This window comes from Linderina pennispora (assembly GCF_002104995.1).
Source record: "Linderina pennispora strain ATCC 12442 chromosome Unknown DL89scaffold_14, whole genome shotgun sequence".
Lineage (NCBI taxonomy): Eukaryota > Fungi > Kickxellomycota > Kickxellomycetes > Kickxellales > Kickxellaceae > Linderina > Linderina pennispora.
The window spans coordinates 71,407-89,445 of NW_024468262.1; the positions used below are offsets into that span (position 1 = coordinate 71,407).

Sequence of the window (18,039 nt, forward strand, 5' to 3'; positions counted from 1 at the left end):
GAAATCACCCACAACGGCGATCTGGCAACAACAACGGCAACAGGGGCGCGGGTTGAAATCACGACTCGGGTGGACCCGGCACACGGAGTCAACCAGGCGGTGATGGAGTCGCGCAAGGACTTTCACACGCACCCGCGCTCGTTGGCGCTGGGCAACATGCAACTGGGCAACTGGCGGCCGCAGGAGCGGTTGCGGACAGTCAGCGCGCTGCTGGTGACGTGTCTGAATCTTGGCACGGACCCGCCAGACCTGGTGAAGCCGGCAAAGAGCTCGGTGCTGGAGGCGTGGGTGGACCCGAACGCACCAGTGCAGGCGCCAACGAGCGAAGAGATGGCGCTGCAGATAGCAAGCGGGACCGCAGGGCAGCGGAATCCAGCACGCGAGCGGACACCAATGAAGCAGATCATGGAAAACCTGCAGCGGCAGTTTGAAACGATCCAGCGGCACGCGCGGTACAAGGCGCTGCCGGACTGTGCCATCGAGGACCTGAAAAAGTACTGTGTGCAGTTCCGGCGCGGGTCCAAGGACGGGCGAATCATGTTTTACTACAACGGACACGGGGTGCCGCGACCGACGGGCAGCGGCGACATCTGGGTGTTCAACCGGCAGTTCACGCAGTACATTCCGGTGTCAGCGGCGGATCTGATGGCATGGGTGGGGACGCCAGGGGCGTATATCTGGGACTGCTCGCATGCGATGAGCGTGGTGGCAGCGTTCCAGAAGGGTGCTAGGGTGCGCGAGGGCGAGATTAAGCGGATCCGGCGCATGGCGCAGGATGTCGGGTTCGTGCTGCCCGAGGGGCGGATGTCAGCGGAAGAGCTGGCAGCACAGACAACAGCGGTTGCAGCGGCGATTGCGTCGCAGCTGGGACCGGGTGGGCGACAGGCGGGGCAGCACCCGCAGCAACAGGCGGCACCAGTCAACCCGGCGCTGATCAGTTTGGCCTTGCTGCCGCAGATATACCGCGACGACATCCACTTTGCAGCGACACGGAGCAGTGAGCTGCTGCCGACGAACCCAGTGCTACCAGCAGACCTGTTCACATCGTGCCTGACGACGCCGGTGCGTGTGGCGATGCGGTTCTGGGTCACATGCAACCCGCAAGCGAAAAACATCACGGTGGAGATGTGCGAGCAGCTGCCGGGGTCAGTGCAGGACCGGCGGACGCCGCTGGGGGAGCTGAACTGGATTCTGACATCGATCACAGACACGATCGCATGGACGACGGTGCCGCGGGAGCTTTTCAGCCGGCTGTTCCGGCAGGACATGATGCTATCAACCCTGTTCCGCAACTACATTCTAGCGGACCATATTATGCGGTACTACGGGGTGCATCCGTATTGCAGTCCGGAGCTGCCGCCGACGCACAAGCACCCGCTGTGGGCGAGCCTTGACCTGGAGATTGACATGTGTCTGCAGCAGCTGCCGCGGCTGATCAAGGAGGAGAAGCGGCGGAAGCGGCGTGAAGAGAAGCTGCAGCAGAAGGCTAAGGAGCGTGAAGCGCGCAATGCACGGGCGGCGGCAGCAGCAGCAGCCAGCAGACGCGGCGTGCAGGGCCAGCACCATGGGAGGGCCGGACCGCGGGTGGCGGCAGCGGCAGCGATGCCGACGCTGCAGCAGCCCAAGCTTGATATTGCCGGGGGGTTCCGGTCGATGACATGGCGGCATGGCAGCCGAATTGGCACTGGTGGCACGATCGACAGTGGCGACGAGGGGTCGAGCAGCGAGAGCTCGAGTGACAACGATGACGATGACGACGAGGAGGGCCATCTGTATGATGGCAGCGAGGGCACAGGATACATCTCGTCGTCGTATTTCAGCAACCAGCTGCATGCGTTTGAGGTGTGGTTGCAGCACGCGGCGACGGTGGTGTCGCAGTTCCTGGGGGACCAGGATCCAGACAGCATTCCCAAGTCGCTGACGATGCAGCCGCCGCCGGGGCTGGAGGCGCCGGACGAGCTGCCGGCGGTGCTGCAGGTGCTGCTAAGCCAGCAGTACCGGCTGCGGTCGCTGATCCTGCTGTACCGGTTTATGAACCTGGGACCGTGGGCGGTGAACCTGTCGATGGCGGTAGGGATTTTCCCGTACATCTCAAAGCTGCTGGCGTCGACAACGACAGAGATCCGCGAGATTCTGATTCTGGTGTGGGCGCGGCTGTCGGCGGTGGACCACGCACTGCACCCGGAGCTGCTCAAGAACAACTCGTTCACGTACTTTGTGTCGTATCTGGCCAACAACATCCAGATGCAGTGTGCGCCGGTCAGCGACAAGGTGCGGCTGTGCGATACAGTGTCGGCAGCGAGCGCTTTTACGCTGACGATCCTGTGCCGCGATCACGAGGAGTCGCAAAAGGCGTGCTTCCACGAAGCGGCTGCTGGACTTTTATCTCGTTTATCTGCAGCAGCCGGACAACGGCACCGAGGAGCGGGCGCAGCTGCGGGCGTGGATTTTGCTGAGCCTGGCGGAGCTGTGGAAAAGTCATTCAGATGCCAAGTGGATGGCGATGACGTACCGGCTGTGCGTGATTGCAGCAACGCGGCAGCAGCAGGCGCAGGCACAGGAGCAGCGGACGGGCAGCAATGGGCAACGGGGTGGAGGGCAGCGACTCGGCTCATGGCAGCGTACCATCGTTTGAGGAGCTGCTGGCAGCCAGCGTGGAGGACGAGAACGTGGACTCGAAGGACGCACAGGACCTGCTGATCCAGATGGCATGCCACCGGTCGCCGCTGGTGCGGGCGTCGGCGCTGTATGCGATGAACACGCTGCTGAGCGATCTGGCGCATCTGGGCGATGATCCAGGGGTGCTGACGATCATCCGCAAGGTGGAGCGGCAGACGTACGCAGGCGCTGCTGCATGCGGCGGGGGACGGCAGCCCGATGGTGCGGCGGGAGGTGGTCAACGTGGTGGGCAGCGCGGTGTTTGCGTCGTACATGCCACAGGCGGTAGCGGCGGTGGGGCGTGTAATGGGCGAGGAGGTGCGGGTGCTGGACCGGCGGGCGGCGGGGGGCAGCGCAGGCGACGGCGAGGCGATCTCGATGGATCTGCTGGTCAAGCTGTACAAGGCGCTGCTGGGGTTGAGCGCCGATGCCCACCCGGACGTGGCGCTGGCGGCCCAGCAGGTGTGCGATACACTGATGCAGTGCTATGTGCACTCGCAGCAGTTCCTGGAGAACGAGGACAGTGATCGACCGGGCGCTGCACCAGGCGGAGCTGGCGCGTGTGGCAGGTGGGCAGGCGCCGGGGTTGGGGTTCCTCACGGGCAACAGCAGCGTGGGGATGCTTTGCTGGGCAAGCCGCCCCGACGCGAGCCGCAGACACAGCAGATGCACCAGATGCAGCAGCGGAGGCGGCGGCAGTCGGCAGCCCACGGCAGTCAGCGCGTGGGCGGGGCGGGCAATGCCGGCACCGGTACACAATGCATGGGGCGCTGGGCAGCCCACCGGGCGAGGCAGCAGGAGTAGTGCGTGACCGGTTCGCAGGACTGACGGATGGTGAGCGCGTGGAGGCGGCTCGACGCATGGTAGGAATCGAGCGGGCGTGGCTCGAGTGGGGGCGGCAGGAGCTGCGTCAGCAGCATATGCGAGTCGACGCTGGTGGACTGGGCGGGCGCACATTTCACCGAGTTTGACATCTCGCTGTTTGCGACCGTTGCGGGGCGGGTGCAGGGCAGCCAGGCGCTGGTGGAGTCGGTGGAGAAGTCGCGGAGGATCTCGCGCATGGAGGCTGACGCGCGACTGATGGCCAACAATGCCGCGTACGCCAAGTGGACGGACGTAGCGGCGGTGGGCGGCGGTTCGTGCGGCTCCGCGTCGGCAGCGCTGATGCACCCAGTCGAGCCGCATGTGGTGGTGGCGAGCCGCAACGGGGACGTGTCGGTGTACGACTGGGAGCAGAGTGCGCTGGTGGGCCGGTACGCTGTGGGAGGCGACATGCGCAGCCTGCACCTGATCAACCCGCTGGCGCAGGCGCGGCTGGTGGTGGGCACCGACGATGGAACGGTGCGTGTGTTCTCGTCGCATGCGCCGGACTTTGTCCCACCGGCGAGCGGCGGACCGGCGCCCGAGTTCCCGCGGCCGCGGCTGCTGACGGCTTTCCGTGCGGTGCCATGGGCGTCAATTGAGCTGCCGCTGGAGGCCGGGCAGGGGAAGCGGCCGGGCAGCGGACTGGTCACTGCGTGGAGCCAGCGCGCAGCGGTGCTGCTGGCTGGCGGAGCGACGCGCGAGGTGCGGGTGTGGGACGTGGCCACGGAGCTGTGCATCGAGGAGGTGCAGATTTCGCCGGTGGGCGGCGTCACGTGTCCTCAGTCACGACCACGGGCTGGGCAACCTGTTCGCAGTGGGCAATGCCGACGGTGTCGTGCGTGTGATGGACCGGCGAGCACCGGCGCGGCAAGGCAGCGTAGCCAACTGGCGCGAGCACGCGCCGCATGCAGTGCGATCAGTGACTCTGCGTGCCGATCAGATGCATGTGGTGTCGGCGGGCGAGAACGGCGACGTGTCGTACTGGGACCTGCGACACCGCGAGTCGGTGTTTACGCTGCGCGCGACGCACCCGAACCGCCAGCTCGCATCACATGCTGGTGCACGATGCGGCGCCAGTCACGCTGACTGCGTCCGATGCCACGGTCAAGCTGTGGAACCAGCGCGGCTCCAACATTGGCGTTGTCACGACGCAGGGCGCATTTGCGTCGTCCGATGTGTATATGAAGAGCCTGGCTGGGTTCCGCGATCACGTACGTCGTCGATGCTGTCGCCATGCATCCGTATCTGCCCATGGCCGCCATGGTGTGCGATGACGGCCGTGTCAGCGTCATCCGGCCCAGGCGCGCGGTGCCGTCGTTGGCGGGCGCCAAGGCTCACACAAGTAGGGTAGAAGAGGCCTCTCGGGACTCTCGTGTGAGCCACAGCACAGCCCAATTTCTGCCAGCCGAAATAAAAAGTCAACAGAAGATATAATCCTACCTGTCTGACGCATGTCTTCCTGAGGACAATCTGAATGTTGAAATATGGCGTAGAGCACATGTCAATGGCCAGGCCTGCGAAATAGTTGCACAGGCGGATGATCTGTGACTTTTCTTTTCCCTGTGCTATTCGTTTCCTTGCTCACTCTGTCAGAAAAAAGCGAACCTCACGGACGCTCGGAGGAAGGCCCAAGCGCAACTTTACTCGGCTGGGAAGCTGGCATCTTAGACCACCTCTGGAGGAGATAAGGCGCAGTGCTGAGACGGGACTGCTTGCGGAGATGGCGACCATTATCGGAGCATAGCGCGCAGAGAATCCCCGGCTGGCCCAGTACAGTGCTCCGGAGACACGCTAATTCTCCGCACTGAGCAGATTTGGGCCATGCACGGTCTTGTGAATAATTCGGCAGTGGATGGGCGGCCGCTACACGTGACTGCTCCTAATGCGGCACCATCGGCACATGAATGCTCCGGGTCTGCACGGGCTTGAAGCGCCGCTGCCTCGTGCTCAAGCAAGAGGGTCGGTGTTGAAAGCGAGGCTGCCAATTTTATTCTTTTCTCCCCTGGGCAGTATAAAAGCAAGCGGGCCAGCCTCCCTGCTCGCCGCTTTCTTCTTCAACTGCCTCCTCCCACGCTAAACACTAACTTTTTCCCCTATTCTTTTTTGTAACTTTATCACACAAACATGCCTGAGCTTCGTTTTGATAACCGCGTTGTCGTCGTCACCGGTGCCGGCGGCGGCCTCGGCAAGGCCTACTCGCTGTTCTTTGCAGCGCGCGGCGCCAAGGTCGTGGTCAACGACCTGGGAGCCGGACTCAAGGGCGAGGGCAACTCGGCGTCGGCAGCAGACCTTGTGGTGGAGGAGATCAAGCAGGCAGGTGGCACAGCAGTGGCTGACTACAACAACGTCCTTGACGGCCACAAGATCGTCGAGACGGCTATGTCGGCATTCGGCCGCATCGACGTGATCATCTGCAACGCGGGCATTCTGCGCGACAGGTCCTTCAAGGCCATGACGGACAAGGACTGGGACGACGTCTTCAACGTCCACCTGCACGGCTCGTATGCGATCACCAAGGCTGCGTGGCCGATTCTGCGCAAGCAAAAGTTTGGCCGTCTGATCATGACCTCGTCGGCGGCCGGCATCTACGGCAACTTTGGCCAGGCCAACTACTCGGCGGCCAAGCAGGCACTTGTTGGGTTCAGCAATTCGCTGGCATACGAGGGCCACAAGTACAATATCACCAGCAATACCATTGCCCCGCTGGCGGCCTCGCGCATGACTGCGACGGTGATGCCGCAGGAGATCTTGGAGGCGCTGAAGCCCGAGTTTATTGCGCCTTTGGTCGGCTTCCTGACCCACGAGACTACCAAGCAGTCAGGCGGTCTGTATGAGATTGGCGCCGGTAAGATCACCGCGCACCGCTGGCAGGCCACCGAGGGCGTGGTGTTCAAGGCTGACCAGTCGTTCACCCCGGCGGCCGTCAAGCAGCGGTTCCAGGAGATCGACGATTTCGACAACTCGCCGGTCTACTACCCGAGCTCCATGAAGGACAACGACTGGCTGGGCAAGCTGGAGATCGCCAAGGGCCTGGCTGCCAACGCCAAGGGCGATGAGCTGCGCTACGACGGCCAGGTCGCCGTGGTCACCGGCGCTGGCAATGGTCTGGGCCGCGCGTACGCCAAAATGTTCGCCCATTTTGGCGCCAAGGTCGTGGTCAACGATCTGGGCTTCGTCGAGCAGAACGGCAACAAGGTCCGTGCGGCCGATCTGGTCGTGGCCGACATCAAGAGCGCTGGCGGCGAGGCTGTCGCCAACTACGACTCGGTGGAGGATGGCGACAAGGTGGTGGCCACGGCCATTGAGGCGTTTCGGGCGGATCGACATTCTGGTCAACAACGCCGGCATTCTGCGCGACAAGGCGTTCGTCAACGCAACCCCGCAGGACTGGGACCTGGTGTACCGCGTGCATCTGCGCGGCACCTACAAGGTCACCAAGGCCGCATGGCCATACATGGTCAAGCAAAAGTCCGGCTCCATCATCAACACCAACTCATCGGTGGGCATCTTCGGCAACTTCGGCCAGACCAACTACTCTGCGGCCAAGGCTGGCATCCAGGGCTTCACCAACACTCTGGCCATTGAGGGCGCCAAGTACGGCATCCGCGCCAACGCCGTCGCTCCCAACGCCGGCACTGCTATGACCGCCACCATCATGCCCGCCGAGGTCGTCGAGATGCTTCAAGCCCGAATACGTCGCTCCCCTGGTCGGCTTCCTGGCGCACAAGGACACCGAGGCTACCGGCAAATTGTTCCAGGTTGGCTCGTGCTGGATTTCTGAGATCCGCCGCCAGCGCTCCGGTGGTGTCGGCTTCCCGCTGACCAAGCCGATCACCCCTGAGGCTATTGCCAGGCAAGTGGAAGAAGATTGTCAACTTTGACGACGGCAAGGCCCACCATGTGGCCAACACCCGCCAGAGCTCCGCCGAACTACTGGAGAATGCCTCCAACACCGAGGAGGAGGGCTCAGTTGATCTCGAGGCTGCCTATTCCGCTATTGGCAAGCCCGAGAACTTTGACTACACCAAGCGCGACGTGATTCTGTACGCCCTGGGCATCGGCGCCAAGCGCACCGACCTGCCGCTGGTGTACGAGCATGCCGACAACTTCCAGACCTTCCCGACCTACGCTGTGATCCCGGCCTTCTTCACCCGCCTGGACATCACCGAGTTTTTGCCTGAGTTCAACCCGATGATGCTTCTGCACGGCGAGCAGTACATTGAGGTTTTCAACCCCCTGCCCACCGAGGGCCGTCTTGTGTGCACGTCGCAGCTGGTCGATATCCAGGACAAGGGCAAGGGCCTGACCTGCACCGCACGCCTGACCATGAAGGACAAGCGCAACAACGTCCTGGCCATCTCCGAGTCCACCTCGTTCATCCGCGGCATCGGCGGCTTCTCCAAGAAGCCCGGCTTCGAGCCCGTCAAGGGTCCTGAGCGGCCCCAGGCCGCCTTGGCCGCCAACACCAAGCCAGGCACGCGCCCCCGACGCCCAGCTGTCGCAGAAGACCTCCGAGGAGCAGGCTGCCATTTACCGTCTGTCGGGCGACTACAACCCCTTGCATATTGACGCCGAGATGTCCAAGCTCGGCGGCTTCAAGACCCCGATTCTCCACGGCCTGTGCACCTTTGGCCATGCCGCGCGCCATGTCGTCGAATTGGCTGGCGTCGACGCGTCAAAGCTGAAGAACGTCAAGGCCAGGTTCTCCGCTCCGGTTATTCCTGGCGAGACCCTCGAGACTAGCGTCTGGGCGGATAAGGACCCGAAGAAGGTGCTGTTCCAGGTCCGTGTGGTCGAGCGCGATGTTGTCGCCATCAGCAATGCTGCCGCTGAGTTCTCGGTGCCGGTTACTATTGCTAAGCAGTCCAAGCTGTAAAAGAAGAAGCCTTTTTTAGTTTAATCCATTTCTATTTCATGTTTCCCCAAGGACGTGATTTGCTCTAAGCACGATTCAAAGTGCCATCCATGCAGCATGCTTGGTATTTACTGTGATGTACTCTTTCACAGTACCTGATATTCAGAATTAGCTAGTTTTACTCATTATTCTCTATTTTTCCTCCATATTAGCCACACCATCCGGCCCTGGATAGGACTCTTGCTTCTCTTGCTTCTCTTTCTACTATTTTTCTGCTTAGTACTTTTGCACACTCTTTCATACCTTCTAAATATATCTCTCTTCAAGCGTTTCAGTCCCCTCTTCACTAAACTACAAAGCACATAATCCTCTAACATTTTGCTGCTCAGGGATACATATAGAGATGATGAACATCATTTAGATTTACCAAAAAGGATGCGGTGTATATTGCGAAAGTCATGCTTTCTACCTGAGCATTGTGATTTGCATACCATGCTGTTTGAAGTCATCATTCCCAGTGTTCAGGATGGGCTTATGTCTATATACATATATTGATAGATTAACACAAGCGGCACTGGTCTCAGATATTCAGGAGCAGCTGCGCGAGAGTCATAGATGGCGCCATAAACCAGCGGCGAATACTTGAAAAGATCATAGAAATCGGTATATACTCCGCACAACTGGAAAGCCTGGAGCTAGCTCAGCTGTGGAGACACCAGACCAGGATTTTTGTCATGCACAGACAGGCCTCCGGTAAAACCATCTAGAGACCATTAATTTCAGCTTCTGGAAACTGTCAGATCTAGCAACACAGCTAGTGGGACCCTGTGAGGTAAACTCGATCCACAAGCCGCTCGCTATGATATCGCGTACATGATGAGATTGGAGCTGGGTCGCAGAGAACTCAGGGAGCGAATTGACAGCACCAACAGCCCCTGCAGGCATGGCCAAGCTGGTAATTGTTCAATGCGGGAGACTAGAAGGTGGGTAGCTGCATCTACTGTAGAAGAGCCGCCAACCAGTGGTGGGTGGTCTTCATGATCAGACAGGCCAGACACCTGCCAATATACTGGACAAATTCCAAAGGAAAATCAGTGCCCGCTGCCCAACCCAAGATACTATCTATCGATTCAACAAACCTACGCTCACAGACTCCAGTCCATACATCCTGCTTCAGCCAGATCCCATTCATAGCTGTAAGTAGGGGTGTCAACGGAGCCAGGCCACTGTTCTCGACAACTATACGCTTTGTACTCTGCATCGCGCCGTTGCAACCAATAGTATTTTTGTGGGATATCAACCTGCCGGAGCCATGGCCGACAACATCGAAATCACCACCTGGGTGAAATTCCAGCAGGAGCACGTCGTAGAGTGCGGGTCGGACCCACGAGTACCATTTCTTGCATACAGTGACCGGGGCTGCTAGCTCCCAGCACTCCCCATCCCATGACACCCTTCTGTCACTAAGGTGGGGTAGATGATGCGGATGATGCGCCTCATTATATGGCCATCGGCAAGATTGGGTAGATCCATGGACAGCCAATGTAAATGTACTAATATGGATTTGTGTGTGAAGTTGAGAAGATATGTGGTTTGTAAACGGCTTAGCATTCGTTTTATGTCACTTGCTAGTGAGGGAGTCTTGTCACATTCTGGAAGTTCTCAGAGACCCGTGCATACTCTACAAGTTTCTGATCCATCACCTCTGTCTTCCTCAAAAGCTCCGCGTTCTCAGCGCGCTCTTTCTCTATGGCTGCCTCCAACTCACGTACTCTGCGTATGGACTCATCGAGGGTAGTCTCCAACTTGCCGATATTCTCAGTCATACCCTGCGTCCTGTCTTCCCATGCCTGCTGCTTCCCGTCAAACATGCGCTGCATCTCCTGTTGCGCCTCGGTCATTTGCAAAATCTGCTGGCGGGTCTCAATGCCGACCCGCTCGCTGCTATCGAGAGTCTCGCGAGTCTTGATACACTCCTGCTTCCACTCGTTGCAGTCCGCCTGTGATTTGGCAAAGGAGCTTTGCATTTCAGCCAGCCTGCGCTGCAGCGCCTGCTGGTCGTTGACCAGCTCGTCGATGCTTTGCTGTTTGGCGTTGAGCTCATGGAAAAGTCGCTGGTTCTCCTGGTGCTTTAAATCCAGGTCGTAGCGCAGCTCGGTAACTTCTTCTTCGGCATCCTGCAGATCCTCGCTCACCTGGTGTAGCTGCTGCTCGAATGCCAGTTTGGTACTGGCTATTTGCGTTGCGTGGCCTTGCTGCATCTGGTTCAGCATAGAAATGCTTTGCGACAGAACACTCGCTCCACCTTGAGTGGGCATCACTTGGCTCTGCAGATGCCGGATCGTGCGGTGCAATGGTAACAGCTGGGCATGCGCGAGCTGTGCGCTTTGAAGAGTACTCAGCGCCAGCTCACACTCGGTTGCCCGCGCCCACTGTCGCAGCAAAACCATGCGCAAAAGCGAATCGCTGTCTCCATTGTCCTCTGGCTCGCACACTTCCATATCCTCAGCCTCCTGAGGACCGTTAGCGGCGCGCATCTCAGTAATGTCGATTGCAGCATCGGCACGGATGGGTGCAGTGCCGCTGGGTGTGGGTGACTTTGACGGATGTGGTGATGTGGAAGGAGTGGCTACATGTGCAGGTATCGAGTCGGTAGTGGTCGACCGTGCACGCATAAATATCTCCTGGATATCCCGAAACATCGCCGAGCTTGACCCTTGAGCACTCCGCGCCCACAGCTGGACACCCGATGCAGCCAGCCAGCTCATCCAGGCATCGGCAAACACCAGGTTTCCCTTGGCTACCTGGTCAACCATGTCAATGACAGGCTGAATGGCCCAATAATAAACCAGAATCGAGTACTGGTACCTGACGCTGGCCTTGTCAACCCGGGATGGCGTATCGGCGAACTCTGCCAACAATTTCTCTGAACCGTTGGTACTAGGCGAGCGTTGAATGGCGAATGGGTCGAGTGGCTCGCCTGAAGCAGCCAGCGGCAGCAACATACCAACTGCCTGGCTTGCGACCTGTACCAGATCCTTGGACCACAGCTCAAACTCCTTCAGCTGGTGGTTGCTTAGCACAGCAACGATAAACCCAGCCACCAAAGAGCGTGACTCTTGGTCACAGTTGACAAACCACCCACAACCGCGTTCGTCACCAGCTACACGCGGCCATGGAACGCCCTCCAACGCTGCCATGCTAGACGATTGCGGCACCGTGTATGCAGCGTCCTCAATGCCCGACAGAATGATGTCAAATATATCGGCGACCACAGCGACTGTGGTGGTACTCTTTGGCTCGTCATCGCTAGGTGGCTGCGGCATCGTCAGACCGTTGACTAGTGGCGAGCCAGCGCCAGCAGGAGCAGCGAGAATCGGGTTTACTATGTGTAGCAGCGGGAACATGTAGCGGCGGTCGAGTCTAGCCAGCAGTGCCACGTGCTCGAGCGCCCCAGCCAGTCTAGCCGACTGGAAGAACCGCTCAGCGGCATTGCTCACAACAACCACCCTCACCAAGCCTGCAATAGCACCAAGAACCCGCAGATCCTCATCGACAGTAAGCGAGTTCTCAGCACCCTTGCAGTTTAGGCACAGGTCTGCCACCAGAACCAGCGTGCGGTCAATGTGCGAGTCGTCAAACAGCTTGGGACCAAGGCTCTCTGCGATAATCGTCAGTGGCGAGGGTGTTGTGCCATACGAATGCAGCAGTATCTGTGTCAGGATATGAAGCGCAGGTGCAGTGACCGAGGGCGACGGGGCACTCAGCAGTTTGATGATATGGCGGTTGAAGCGGCGCAGAGCGGGATTCGCGGTCATTGCGGCCAGAGAATCGTCAGGGTATTTTCCAAGCAGCTCAGCCAGCAGGCAGAGCAGCGGCACAGTTCTCTCGTGAGTAGCCTCGGTGGACTCGAGCGTCCGAGCAACAATGGCATCGACCAGATCACTAATCCCCTTTGGCTGGGCTGAGCTGGTGGCCAGCAGCAGGCGAGTGCACTATACAAAAGTGACCATGAACTGAGTGAGTACAGACACCCTAAACTACCTAGGCCGGCTTCGCGGTTTTTGATACTTACGCTGTCTATGGCCGCGGGATTGCCGTGCACTAGACTTTTCAGCTTCTGCACGACAGCATTGCTGAGGGCGGATATTTCCGTATCAGGTAGCCACCTGGCCAGCACAATTTCCCTCAGGACATCTGCATGCAAAGGTTCTATGGCCATTGTCTCTGCGAGAGCTGTGGGAAGCGCATGCTGGAAAATGAGCCGGCCGGAGGCACTCCTGGGGTCCCGAGTCAAACTGGTTTGCGAAATAAATGACGCTGCTGTCAGGTATGCGGGCGGCAGGAGACGCAGGTAGCCGCGCGCGTCGGGGCTGCTAGCGTACAGCGAGCAGAGGGCGTCCAAGGACGACGGCTGCAAGACATGTATCAGCTCTGAAAGTGAGTCGGCCGGCGCTGCTGTTTGCTGGACCATCCTGACCGAGGCTGGGCTGATGCAGATGGTGTTTCGGGCAGAGTCCTCGTCGGAGCGGTGTATGGTACAGTAAAGAACTGAAGAGTGCAGAGGAGAGAACGGCAGCGACCAGCAAGTCGCTGCGCCAAGTCGGTTTCTACACTGTTTACTGAATGATCAAGAAACGGGCAGCGCTCGGATCAAGTTGGGTCACGTGCGATTCTCGGAAAAAGAGCAGGTGAGCCCTGATCCCCCTGCCTCACGCTTGGGCAGCAGGCAGTTTAAAATAATTCCACCACTTCCTTTCTCTAAATTTTCCAGCACGTCCTCTCTGCAACTCCTACTTTCCTTTCTTTCGACTCTATCGATTCAGACATTAAAGCTACTGTTCATAATGCTTCCGGCGAAGGCGCAGAAAATCGATTTCAGCGTAAGTAGACAGACAATTGACATTGGACAAGTGATGGGTAAAGCGGGTGCTGACGTTGTACTAATGTATTCTGGGCTCTGTTAGAAGCTGACGGACGAGGAGAAGGCCCAGCTCCGCAAGTATGGACGGCTGCCGACGAACAAGAACGTGCTCACGCAGCGTGTAAAGGTAAGGCCGGGAAGATAGACCTAAAGCAGATGTGTGGTGGAGGCTATATGGCGTACTGCTCAAAAGAAAAAGAGGGGGTTTAATGTAGGAGCGCAAATACTTTGACAGCGGAGACTACGCGCTGTCCAAGGCTGGCAAGACAGAGCAGACGGTGGGCGAGAAGCACCCATCGCCCGAGTCGATCCCGCACCACCCGACGATGACGGGTCCGCCGCCCATGGGGATGTCGCCGTCCGCCACAGTGACGATCCCGGCCATCAACACGTCGCAGCCCAACCCGCTGCTGAGCCCTTCCGGACTGTCGCCGCCGGCCGAGCACCACCACCCGCTGGGCCTCGGCGAGCACCCGCCTGGCCGTCCGTCGTTTGAGCGCCGCGTGTCGCAGCCATCGGGGCTCCAATACCGCACAAAGGAGTAAACCATTTCGCACTTTATCTCCCAGTATTTGTAACCTCAGCCTTTTTTCTACCCTCTCTCTAGCCGACGTTTCGAAAAAAAAATACCATCTCTTGGTCTCACAACGCGTCAAAGTTGATCGAGTGCAGAGCGCGCTGCTTTTCGCGCTGGTCGGCACGGCGCTCCATGGTGTTGAGGGCAAAGACGGCGATGCCCAGCAGAGCCATCGACGACAGGAGCGTGGCCAGAATATACGGGGTTGACTCGGAGCGGTTCATGTACAGCTCCAGGCGCCAGTCGCTGGTGGTGTTGTAGGGAAACACCACAACCTGCGAGTTCGGGATCAGGCCCTCGAACGACCTAGCCCTGGTGCCCAGCTGCGCGGTCGAGCCGACAGAAAAGTCCTCGATGTAGTTGTTGGTGCGGCCCAGACCAATCATCGAGTACGGCGTCGACAGCGCCCGGTACGCCGTCTGCGGCACCTGCGGCGACTGCGCGACGTGCTTTTTGCCTGAATCGCTCACCAGCAAATACTTGAATGACGCCCCCGGCAGAATGCCTGCATGCGAGCGCGTGTGCTGGTCAGCCGGACACACCACAGCCTTGATGAAGAAGGCGTCGGTGAAGAAGTTGTTGTATATGGCGGTAATGCGCTTGCTGCCGCTCGCATCCACCAGAGCCACCAGCATGTCCACGGTGCCGCTCTCGTCAATGTCGAAAAACGCAATGTCCTGTGGCCTCCCCAGCCCCTCCAGCACCTGCACGCCAGCCGTGACTACCACAAACGAGCGCTCGTCGCGCGGCGCTGTGCAGTCGGTGCATTTGATCGACTTGAGCATACGCACGTGCGTTGATTTCTTGCTGCTCGACGTCACCACCGCCATGTCCGGGAACCCGTCCAGGTTGAAGTCGGCGATCTTCACCGCCGGCGGCGCCTGGCCATCAAATTTCTCCATGTCTTTCAGCAGCACTTCACCGGGCCAAAGCTTGTCGATATCGATGACCTTGGCGTCGCTGAGCGAAAACGAGAACTGCGGGTCGGCCTCGCAGATGCCGTGGTACTTGCGGCACTCGCCACTCTTGCGCTCACCCACGCACAGCGGGCGCTGCGTATTGAACAGCACGTAGATCTGGCTTTTGCCCGGAATTGGGATCACCAAGTCGAGGCTGCCGTCGGCGTTGATATCGGCAAAGCTCACGGGCCCGGCGTTGGTTGGCAGCTTGCCGGTCTGCGAGTACACGAAGCCTGCGGCCGAGTTGGTCCAGATCTGGTACTCCTCGTTGCCAGCACATACAATAAACAGATCCGCCAAGCAGTCGCCGTCCAGGTCCACGAACGCGCTCGAGTGCGGGCTTGCTGGCTGGCACATCTCCTGCGTGCCATCGCCAGGCACAAAGGCCGTCAAATCATACATTTCCGTGCCGGGCTTCTGCGTGTTCTGCCACACCCATGTTTGCGGGCCCGTTGCATTTGTGCGCTGGTCCCACGACCGTCCCAGGAAGTCCACGCGGCCGTCACCGTTATAGTCGAATGCAAATGGCAGTGCCTCGGTCGCGCTTGGCAGATCCACGGCGTCGTTGAACTTGGCGCCATCGCCCAAATACACACTCATAAAGGTCTCGCCGTTTGACGTCTGCTGCCCCTGCACCAGCAGGTCCAGGCGGCCGTCCATGTCAAAGTCGCCCGGCACCACATTGGTGATGGTGTGTGCTGTGGTGATGTCGGCCGCTGCCAGATGGCTGAACTCCTTGTTGCTGTTGTCCCACACCCATGTCTCGACTGTCTTCTGGTCGCTGCTAATCACAAACAGGTCGGTGTGCCCGTCATTGTTGAAATCGCCAAACGCTGCTGGTGTCCCGCGCACGCTGTCAAGCCCAACTCTGACCTCATACAGCTGGTCAAGCTTGAACCGGAACTTGCGTGCAGCCAGACCGTGTGTGCTGTGGAGTAATGCCAGCAGAGCGCTGAATTGGGCCCATCGCCGGAGCAAAACCATGGTATTAAATTATAGAAAAATGAAACAAGTACAGGAAAGTTGCAGTCTTTTTTGTCAAGGCTTGGCATATGCTTTCCATGCTTTTTCGTGCTTTTTTTCCGCATCTGTCCCCGCATCCTGGACCATATGGCCATCTGAGCCTATTTTTTGCAGGCTCAATGCTGCATTATTCCACCTGGATTCTAGAGCCTGTTTCTTCACTGGTCGCCATGGTCCCGCTCTGAAACATACGAGCCTCGAAAGAAAGGAACAGCGCGCCTGCTACTCGCCCTGCCCTCGCCCCCTTCATCCCTTGTCCAACTCCTCTACTCTATTCCTAACAATAAATGGTACCGGATTTTTCTCTGCTTCCGTACCGTGTCGTGGACCGCATTTGCGAGTACCTGTACTGGCAGGGCGTGCGCGACAACGACTTGCACACCTACGCCGGCATCCCCATCGGCCAACTTGACCTTCTGCCGGTCATGCACACCTGCCGCAGCTGGCGCTTTCGCGGCTTGCCGATATTCTACGAGGCTGCCGTAGTAGTGGTCGGCGACGGCTCATCATCACCCAGCCCCTCAAAGCTCTCCAAGTCATCGGGCCGCTCGATCATGATCAAAAGCAACATTGAGCTGACATTATTCAGCGGCCGTGCGCCGCAGACAAAGTACCTGGTTCTGTTTTCCAACCGGCACACACACCCCGAGGACTTTCTGATCGAGCTCGAGATCACAGAGTTTGCGCAGTACGAGTGGCCCAGTATCACGACTCTGTTTTTCCACCACCCGCTCAGCGACAGAAGGCTGCTGACGGAGAAGGAGGTCGATGTGCAGGACGAAACTATCACTGTAATCAATAGCTGTTTGATCAATAGTCTGCCGGCGCTGGAGCGGATCCGCGCCTTGATCAACAACAAGGATAGCTACGGGTTGTATCCGATCGATGACCTGGTTACGGCGAAAAAAGACACCCTCCGCGACGTGATTTTGCTGTCTCGCCTGCCCATCGCGCTGGGCATCCAGATGTTCGCCCAAAACCTGACCCATCTGACGCTGTACAGCGCAAACAGCAAGTCAGCATTACGCATGCCGAGGGCCATTGCCAGCTCACTGATCTCGCTGGAGATCGGGCCAGTTGCGCCTACCGATATCTGGGGGCCATTCGCGGGCTCCGGCAACGACTCCGAGCCCGTCGACTTTTGTTCGCTGCGTATCCTGAAGCTCAAATTCACCAATGCCCACCTGCGGATGCTGAGCGGCGCGAGCACAAAGGAGGCAAAGAAGGCGACGAAGCGGTTTGCCAGCCCCGGGCCTGACAACGAGGTAGCCAAGGGCATCTACCCGCTGTTCCCCAAGCTTGAATTTCTGGCTATCATCGCGTATCCGTACGACATTGCGCAGTTTCTGGAGAACTTCCCGCGCTCGCAAATCAAGCACCTCAGGCTCCTGCGCTGCCCGAACCGGATCTTCAGCATCAACTGGGCCAACTTCCAGCCTCTGATCACTTGCAGTATCGATGTGCCGCCGCTGCTCAACGACAACTACCATGACAAGCTCGAAGCCTGGCTGGCCAAGGACATGCTGAAGCACCACAGGTCTCTGAAGGAGCTGCGGATTGTAGTTGAGTCTGCAATGCACATATCGCTGCCCCACCACGGCTCGCTGCCGCAGCTGCAAAGCCTGACCCTCGACCTGCGCTTCAAGTTCTCCGACATGCCAAGCGTGCTCATGGCCATGCCGAAACTGCGCTTCCTCACCCTGATGGTCTACACTGCCAGCAACAAGGCGAAGGACCTGGTTGCCAGCCGCTCCACCAAGCACGCAATCGTCAAGCACGACGTCATCAGCAAGTCGCTCGAGCAGCTCACCATCTACATCTACGACCTATCGCCAGGTCGTGCTGAGCGCACATTGACCAAGACTTCGTGGCTGGTGGCGCGCACACCTGGGATTATCAGGCTCCGCACCCAACGCGACTATGTGCATGTGATGCAGAAATGCATCCAGGAGACCATCGAGGACAAGCACGATGCGCCGCCCAGCGTCCGGCACTTGCAGCACCTGGAGTACCGCGTTGTCAACGAATAAATGTTTGCTCATGCTTTCTTGCACGTGCGTAGTTGCTGGCATCCAGCCGATTCCTCTGCAAAGCAACCTTAGTGCATTGTGCTTCTATGTCCTATCACGTGCAAACTCTCGATCGGCTCTTGCGATCACGGACTTGTGTCTTATCCGCC

At 58.8% G+C, this 18,039-nt stretch overlaps 7 protein-coding genes across 7 annotated transcripts; 4 read left to right on the forward strand and 3 right to left on the reverse strand.

Moving 5' to 3' along the window:
* Nucleotides 1-159: 159 nt before the first annotated feature.
* Nucleotides 160-2,340, forward strand: DL89DRAFT_211223 (uncharacterized protein; the record flags this gene model as incomplete). Its single annotated transcript, XM_040884200.1, has 5 exons — nucleotides 160-306; nucleotides 385-732; nucleotides 886-1,462; nucleotides 1,796-1,869; nucleotides 1,930-2,340. Coding segments are annotated over 5 exons (1,557 nt in total), but the record flags the coding sequence as incomplete, so codon positions are not given.
* Nucleotides 2,341-2,755: 415 nt separating this feature from the next.
* Nucleotides 2,756-4,193, reverse strand: DL89DRAFT_58902 (uncharacterized protein). The gene has a single exon (XM_040891842.1). The coding sequence runs from the start codon at nucleotides 4,018-4,020 to the stop codon at nucleotides 2,812-2,814; it is 1,209 nt and encodes a 402-aa protein (XP_040740679.1). The 5' UTR covers nucleotides 4,021-4,193; the 3' UTR covers nucleotides 2,756-2,811.
* Nucleotides 4,194-5,213: 1,020 nt separating this feature from the next.
* On the forward strand, nucleotides 5,214-8,398 carry DL89DRAFT_305225 (NAD(P)-binding protein; the record flags this gene model as incomplete). The annotated part of the gene is given in 5 exon segments (XM_040890886.1): nucleotides 5,214-6,807; nucleotides 6,884-7,189; nucleotides 7,209-7,379; nucleotides 7,414-8,019; nucleotides 8,039-8,398. 5 exon segments carry the CDS (start codon nucleotides 5,647-5,649, stop codon nucleotides 8,396-8,398), a joined length of 2,604 nt encoding a protein of 867 aa, XP_040740680.1. The 5' UTR covers nucleotides 5,214-5,646.
* A 1,466-nt stretch (nucleotides 8,399-9,864) lies between these two features.
* Nucleotides 9,865-12,376, reverse strand: DL89DRAFT_58969 (uncharacterized protein). The gene has a single exon (XM_040891843.1). It carries the CDS (start codon nucleotides 12,193-12,195, stop codon nucleotides 10,006-10,008), a length of 2,190 nt encoding a protein of 729 aa, XP_040740681.1. The 5' UTR covers nucleotides 12,196-12,376; the 3' UTR covers nucleotides 9,865-10,005.
* An 848-nt stretch (nucleotides 12,377-13,224) lies between these two features.
* DL89DRAFT_218884 (uncharacterized protein) lies at nucleotides 13,225-13,642 on the forward strand (the record flags this gene model as incomplete). The annotated part of the gene is made up of 3 exons (XM_040884360.1): nucleotides 13,225-13,260; nucleotides 13,345-13,428; nucleotides 13,517-13,642. Coding segments are annotated over 3 exons (246 nt in total), but the record flags the coding sequence as incomplete, so codon positions are not given.
* A 301-nt stretch (nucleotides 13,643-13,943) lies between these two features.
* Nucleotides 13,944-15,683, reverse strand: DL89DRAFT_215288 (integrin alpha N-terminal domain-containing protein; the record flags this gene model as incomplete). The annotated part of the gene is made up of 1 exon (XM_040884283.1): nucleotides 13,944-15,683. A coding segment is annotated over one exon (1,740 nt), but the record flags the coding sequence as incomplete, so codon positions are not given.
* A 464-nt stretch (nucleotides 15,684-16,147) lies between these two features.
* On the forward strand, nucleotides 16,148-17,890 carry DL89DRAFT_305231 (uncharacterized protein; the record flags this gene model as incomplete). Its single annotated transcript, XM_040890887.1, has 1 exon — nucleotides 16,148-17,890. The coding sequence occupies one exon, from the start codon at nucleotides 16,148-16,150 to the stop codon at nucleotides 17,888-17,890; it is 1,743 nt and encodes a 580-aa protein (XP_040740684.1).
* Nucleotides 17,891-18,039: the final 149 nt, after the last annotated feature.

Coding starts and splice junctions, on each gene's coding strand:
- DL89DRAFT_58902 (XM_040891842.1), bottom strand. CDS start 4,020: ATGCGACGAGAACACACGCACCGTTCCATCGTCGGTGCCCACCACCAG.
- DL89DRAFT_58969 (XM_040891843.1), bottom strand. CDS start 12,195: ATGACCGCGAATCCCGCTCTGCGCCGCTTCAACCGCCATATCATCAAA.